At 51.9% G+C, this 7,500-nt stretch overlaps 1 protein-coding gene across 1 annotated transcript in view; it reads left to right on the forward strand.

The window, feature by feature from the left end:
* Positions 1 to 6: 6 nt before the first annotated feature.
* The window catches only part of LOC143515276 (S phase cyclin A-associated protein in the endoplasmic reticulum-like), an 11,711-nt gene continuing 4,217 nt past the window's right edge, over positions 7 to 7,500 (forward strand). The window contains exon 1 of the mRNA XM_077007431.1: positions 7 to 1,995. Coding sequence (XP_076863546.1) covers positions 1,828 to 1,995 — 168 coding nt within the window. The 5' untranslated portion in view covers positions 7 to 1,827. The remainder of the gene's footprint in view (positions 1,996 to 7,500) is intronic.

Below are 7,500 nucleotides of genomic sequence, written 5' to 3' on the forward strand. Positions count from 1 at the left end.
CCAAACTGTGAGGGGAATAAAAAGGTCACGCCGGTGTCGAAGCTCCCGGGGCCTCATTAGCAGAGAGACACGTGTACGGCTAACGACCCGGCCCGCCTCGCCACCCTGCCCGCCTCGCCGGCCTGGCCCTCAGCCCTGCAGCCGCCCAGAGGTCGGTATTTCTTCCTAGAACAAAGTTGACCCAGTTGACATAAACATGCTCGACCCCGTGACCCTGGGCTGCTGACGCTCCAGTCCCGGGGTCAGCAATGCGGATGGGGAGCAGCTTTAAGCCCGGCTTGTCCGGTCGTACGTTAGCCGGCCCGATAAAGAGAAGAGGACGGCTTCACCGTGCTAAATCAACGCACGAGCACGGAGGCGTGAGCAAGGAAACGGAGGGAAACGCTCTGTGTGTGTGTGTGTGTGTGTGTGTGTGTGTGTGTGTGTGTACATGCCCTCTGTTGGGTTCACACATCCTACCTCTCCCTTATTCTTTCTCTATTTAAAACAGCTGGGAGTCAAAGCAACACACTGCCGACGTTTTATGAACATTTTAAATAATGCTGTTTTGGGGCTGTAGTTGTAATCACCTTGTGGTTTGTGTTAGCACACCGAGCTGGCTAATAGTTTGATCACAATAGCCCATCTCTGGCCTTTGCCCACTGCCCTCCACCGGGTCCACTGCTGTATCCGTGGCCCGTGCTCGGGCCCGCACTGCCGTGCACGCAGCCGGTCCGGTACTGGTGTTTCGCTGGTCGTGCTCCAGCTAAGTATAGTGTGAGGCGATGGAAATGATGTGAGCCGGGTCTGGAGCGCAGGGTGTGAACCCAGCAGCACCGCTGACCCGGTGCAGGTTCAGACCGATCAGGGGGACCACCAGGGTTCAATCACACACGGATCAATCACACACGGATCAATCACACACGGATCACCCACGGATTCTACATTTAATTTACTCATTGACACACTGATTGATGGGTGTTTGTTGATCTCCTGTTGCACGTAGGAGCTTGAAGCCCCGCCCACTGCGTGGAGAGAGGCAGATTAAGAAGACAATATCCTCGTGGGAGTTAATGACACAAACGTTCTCGTCCCTGTGGCCTTCTGGGCCCGGTTTCACGACAGCATCGCGGAGTTAAGATCCTCTAAAATGAGAGAGAGAGGGTTCAGTGTAAAACTCACTTTACCACTTAAAGATGCCTTTGGAAAACGCGGCCCGGATCATTTCAGTGGTTCTGTGGCGGCTTCTCAAAAAGATGGAGCCCCCCCGGTTTACCGCTGCTCTGTTTTGACTTCCCAGTGAGAGAGGCACTGCTCCACGGTGCTGCGGGACAGCAGGAAGCCAGGCCCAGCGGGGCCCACTTCTGTACCGCCCCGCCGTGGCTCTTTGGCTCTTTGGTTTGTGGCTGCCGGCTCGGGTCCTCCAAGCTCGGACTCTCCCACACCCCGCAGCTAATGTCAGTAGTCTCAGTGCTGACCCCGAGCCATTCAGTCATACTGACATGTTTAATAAATACTGTCTGTGGGTCAGCCGATAGCATCTCTATAGGGAGACTGGGGGGGGGGGTTCTGTCGTGGAACCCGTCTCTTCTGAGCTAAGGAGACCCTCGCGGGTTCTCCACAACAACCCACACTTTATGCACTCCCATGCACTAGGTATAAAGAGCGCTATTGTCTTTTGTTTCTTTGTGCGTTGAGATGTATTTTGTCATTCAGTTAGCAGTGTTTTCAATGCTAATGGCCAGAAAGCCCTTGACGTGTTTACTGTGGCCCTTTGATTTGTGCGATTTGATCTGTCTTATGTACGTGACGCTCACCTGGGAACGTTGCCCTAACGTTGTGTGATATATGTTCTTTGTTCTGCAGTCTGTTCTGGGAGCAGAGGGTCTGTCTCTGGCCTTCAGACACATCGTCAGCTCCCTGCTGTGGTACTGTTCCCAGATCAGCTCTGAAGAGCTGCTGCACGAGGTTATCGTTTGTGTGGGCTACTTCACCGTAAACCACCCTGACAACCAGGTGGGCGCCCTGCTCTTTACATATTACACTTTACATCATGTGCAACATGTTTTTGTTTGTTTGTTTTATTTTTTCCTTTACAAAAGAAAACCACCAGTTGCCTTTGGGCATTTAATATACATGCGCACATGGGGTTTAAGGGGTTTTCAATTGTTTATAACCGTATCATTTGAAACAGCAGTGAACAGTATGTATTGTTAAATATTTGTTCTCTGTGTTTGATAATTACAGAGTTAAGCGTTTGTAAGCTGTTCGTTAGATAATAAGCCAGGTGTAGCTTCCCCTTACAAGCCACCCATTCAAAAGCACAAAAGCCAGGTGGTGAATAATTCAGTGTCCATGATGGCCCTGTGACCTGCCCCACCCACCGGTCCAGGGGGCCCGGCCCGTGGGCCTGCTGTCTGCTGGGGCCGAGGTAGGAGGCTGGAGTGGGCGTGGTAGGAGGCGTGTATGCTGCAGGCTCCGCCTCTCCGCCCCCCGTCTAGCTTCACGGCCTGTGGCTCCTCCCCTCAGCCAGTAGTATTAGTCTCCTGAGGATCCCCCGCTGACACGCCTCCATGTCCTTATGGGAGGGTCACAATACCAGAAATTTATGGGCTTATTATGGATTCTAATTAAAACATTTTTGCTGTTAATTAAAGAAACGGTCTCTTTTTTTTATTGCAGTTCAGTTCTCCTCTGCTGCTCCAATCCAATTTAATTATTTTGATGTACGTAATTAGCATTTGTTGGCCATTGTTGGTCTGATTTGCATATTATATTGGATAATTGAATGGGGGCTGATGATTGAATTAGGGGCGAGTGACAGATGATTGGGCTTTGTGCTCACATAAGGGAAAGTTAACGTAATGACCAGACTGGGAATTACACCTTTTGCATATTCATTTATCTCCAGCCCACTTTGCTAATTTGAAAACTGGTGTGTAGCTCGGTCTTTAAACTTGTGACTTCTTCCCAGGACACAAGACCGTTTTAATGTGACCATTTGGCAGAGCTTCAGTTTCTATTAATAAAAACAATAGAGGCAGAACACATCTAAGGAAATAGAAACACACACACACACACACACACACACACACACACACTCCCATCCATGGTGGTTAGGCATGTGATTTGAAAGTATCAGTTCAGTGTTCAATTCAAGATACTGACTAAGAATTCTAGGTTGCCTTTATCGCTCCTATAAAGCCCTGGTTGGGTTCACCCCGAGCGGGGGCCGGTCTGCTGGCTACGGGCCCGGCCGCTGCTGCGGGTCGGCGGGTTGCTGCTGACGGCTGACGGCTGGACCCGGACCCTCTGGCTCGGGCTAATGGGAGCCCAGGCGGGGACACCACGGCGGTGCTGACCCCAGACCTGCCTCCTGACACAGTCTGCTGATTCAGTGCTCCCACACCAGTCTGTGTTTACACGTGTGTGTCCTGAGAAAGAATACAGCTCATAAAGGCAGCACAGGCTTTGAAGAATTGCTGTAGGCTGTATACCAGAGAGAGAGAGAGAGGAGAGAGAGAGGAGAGAGAGAGGAGAGAGAGAGGAGAGAGAGAGAGAGAGAGGAGAGAGAGAGAGAGAGAGAGGAGAGAGAGAGAGAGAGAGAGAGAGAGAGAGAGAGAGGAGAGAGAGAGAGAGAGAGAGAGAGAGAGAGGAGAGAGAGAGAGAGAGAGAGAGAGAGAGTGTGCACCACACGCAAGCTGCCACACACAGGTTATTGGTCGAGTGACATATGCTTCGTGGTGGTGCCTGTGAAGTGTGTTTGTACTCAGGGGGCATAATGGCTTGTGTCTGATTGTTTTTGCTGCTATAAAAGACCTATCATATGAGAGCTTGCCTTCTGGCAGGCCTGAAAACATTTCTCATATCCTAATTGTAGTTTCTATCTCGGTAGCTCAGGTCAGCTCTTAAATTTTACATTTTTAAAATACAATGTTTTTTGTCATTCTAGTGTGTAGGACACATGACGTCGATTTATGAGTCACTTGTAAGCTGTTATAAAGATCCTTTGTGAAACTAGAGACTGGTCCAAACTGACCTATACACTGCACACTGTTAGTACTGACTTACTGTTGCCTGATCTACGCTGAGCATATTAAAAAAGAATGTGAGTATATATATGAGAGTCTTCATAAAACTGTTTCCACATCTCCTACGTCTCTGGAGAACAGCCAGACAACCTCACTTATTGCTCCATGCAGTGGAGAGGAACAGATCTCTCTCTCTCTCTCTCTCTCCTCTCTCTCTCCTCTCCCTCTCTCTCTCTCTCACTCTCTCTTCTCTCTCCCCTCTCTCCCTCTCTGTCTCTCCTCTCTGTCTCTGTCTCTCTCCTCTCTCTCTCTCTCTCTCCCCTCTCTTTGATGACCAGCAACTGTGCACTGTGTCCTGTCTTCCCCCCCCCACTACTGAGGGATTACTTGACGATGGTGAACAAGCCGTTTCACGCAGACAGCCACTTTTCACCGTGGCACCTCCAAAGAGCCGAGCTGACGCACCACGCTCCGGCCCCCTTATCACCCCCCCCCCCCCCCCCCCCCCTTCAGCTCCGGCATGCCCCCGTCTCTCCTCCAGCACCAGTGTGCAGCTATCTGCAGACCCCTGGACCTCCAGTCACCGTCCTGGCCCTGTAATCCTCCGGCGAACTGATGTTAAAACGCCGCCTTCAACAGCCCATTACGGCGGAGATAACCCGACCCTTTGTGCCCAGGTGACGCAGCGGATCCAGGACCGGCCGGCTGGAGTCCGGGAACGTTTCCTCTGTAGTAAACACAGGCGTGGGGGCCCGTCGTGTCCTCCAGAGTAGAGGCAGAGGGGAGCGAGGGACTGTAAAGTGATTTACACACTCCATCCACGGTAAACTGAGGTTTAACACACTCAAGCGTTCCGTTAGCCTGCCTTTTTTTTCTGAGCTCTTCTTTCGTTTTTTGTTTGTTTGCTCATAAATCTTGGAGAATTTAGGGCCTCGTTTGGGTCTAATGCTGCGTTTGAGTTCAGTCCAGGTCAGATGGGCTTCTGCCGGAGATCCACAAAAGAGATTATCTTTCAAAGGATCGAAGATGATGCTTGATTTAGTCGGGCAGCAGTAGTAAATCACGGATCATTTGCCGTTTTTCAAACAAACACGGCTCTTAATGCTGTTTCAGGAGGAGAAATGCTGACAAACGAGTCTCTCTTCATTACGTCTGCTTCAGTCCCCCTGCCGCCACCCGTAATACACACACACACACACACACACACACACACACACACACACACACACACACACAGTGGCCTCAGATCGCCTGGACAGACCGAGGGTTTGTAACGTTGTTTTTTGTGGATAGTGTCTGTGGGTGGCGGCCATTGTTGTGTGAGTTCCAGTGGCTGTAATCCCCCGTGTCCACCCGTAACGCTCACACACACACACACACACACACACACACACTGTCTCCAGTGTCACTTCAGCACCGAGCCGTTTACCCTCCGCTCTTATCAGTGGTGTTGTCTGGACCTCCTCCTCACCTCTCTCTCCGTCTGGGATCCCTGCACCGTCCACGGCCGCATCTCCGTTCCCCTTTAGCTCCGTCCCTCTTCGCCTGGTGTGTTTGTTTTATGACTCTGTTATATTGCGTGTAAGCGGGATGGGGGGGGGGGGGGGTTGTGTTCCGTGGCGGGGCTCGGTCTGGACCGGCACTGGCCCGTGTCTCCTGGACGGGGCCCTATAATGCCGGTGCTCACGTCTCCTCTGGCTTATCACCAGCCCATCAAAGAGCCTCCGCTCTGGCCTCGTCCCCTTCACCTCCGCCTGTTCAGAGCTGGTGTTTGCGTTTCGGAGCATTAACTTTACACTCCTTTTGTTTTTAGTGGACAGGCCGGGAATTATGTAATAGGCCGGCCGTAAAACTGTGGCCCTGTTTGAAAACACCAGTGCAGTCTCTCTCAAGGCCTCCTTTATGGCCATCGGTGGTGGGGAGGGGCCACAAATTCAAATTGCCCACCTGTTGTGATGTCACTGCCCGATACCTGGCCGTACAGGGTCCGCCTTCTGTGCGGGGTTTCCAGGGCGGTGTGTCCTGCTGCTCACCCCACGCTGGCCGCTCCACGGGGGGCTTTTTTTGAAGAGCGCCGTGAGCTGGGGGATTATGGGATGGCCGTTTGATTTGTGGACAGGCCGCGCTCACTTCCCAAGCAACTCTCATGACCTCACACATGCTTACACACACCCAAACGCCCCCACGGCTCCCTTCCTGAAGTTCTGAATTTCTGCAAAGTCAACGCCAGGGTCTGCTAAGGCATGCGGGCACCCGGGACTCCAGACGCGTTTCGGTTCGTGTCAGGCGGACGGCGCGGTCGTGAGTCTCACGGTTTTAGTGCAGGAGTGATGGGGGAGATTAGTGGAGATCCTCCTGCAGTGCTGCGTGGACCAGGTCTTCTCCTCCACGTCCTCCACGTCCTCCACCCCGACACTGTACAGCTCTTCGGCTGAAAACAACCAGATCTGTGGAACTGTTGCTTCATTGAGCCGAGCTGCTGTGGGGCTGCAGGAAACCTACTTTTTTTCTGCATTCCAGAGGGAAGCAGTCATTAATTCTAAGATGGAGAGAACCCACCGGACCACAGTGTTTGGCCGCACAGACCCGCCGGGTTCTCGGGCCTGGGGCGAGCTGCTCAGACCTTCTTGTACCATTAAAAGGTTTCAATAGTGGTTTGTTTTAGCTACTCTCTATTGAAGCTTTAAACAGTCCCTAATACAGATCAACATTAGCCGAAATCCTTTGAACACTGCTGTAGGACTTCACTGGAAGAGGCCTTCACCTTGAAATGATAAAAGTAGTGAATTATCACTTTGTTTATCATGCTTTTAAACCCTTTAAAGTGCATTATTAAAGGACAGAATGCATTGGAAAAGGTATTGCTAAGAGTATTTTTACAAATCTTGTAAATCTTGGTAATTTATGTCACCTAGTACTCTGGGAATTTCACCCCACCCTTCTGGTTTGCATTTAGGGTTGTGCTGCCATGGAAGAGAGTGTGTGTGTGTGTGTGTGTGTGTGTGTGTGTGTGTGTGTGTGTGTGTGCAGTCTTCTCACCCTCCCCCCACATCCCTTCTTCTTTCTCTCGCTCCACCCCACCTGCGAGGATTCACTGAAGCAGCTTCCCAGCTCTCTGGTCCGATCTCAGAGAGGTTAGGGCCTTGCGAAGGGCCCGGTTCCTCCAGCAGCAGGAGCTGGCCCCCTGGCCCCCTGGCCGGAGCCTCTCCTTTAATCAGCCCTGCCTGGGAGGGATTTGGCTTTAATGTGGGGGGGGGGCCGGACGTGACGGAGTGATTGACGGTGGCTGTGTGGGGGGGGGAATATCCATTAATGGTATTACTTCATCTCTTAAAGTGGCAGAGGGTGTGTGTGTGTGTTTGTGTGTGTGTGTGTGTGTGTGTGTGTTGGGTCTACCCAGACCCAACAAGCCCCTTCTGCGCACCCCCAGCCTTCCCTGGCCACACGCATGCACACGCGTCTAGGTGCGGCCTGCCCTGTTACCTCTGTG

Source organism: Brachyhypopomus gauderio, chromosome 5, assembly GCF_052324685.1.
Source record: "Brachyhypopomus gauderio isolate BG-103 chromosome 5, BGAUD_0.2, whole genome shotgun sequence".
NCBI classification, from domain to species: domain Eukaryota; kingdom Metazoa; phylum Chordata; class Actinopteri; order Gymnotiformes; family Hypopomidae; genus Brachyhypopomus; species Brachyhypopomus gauderio.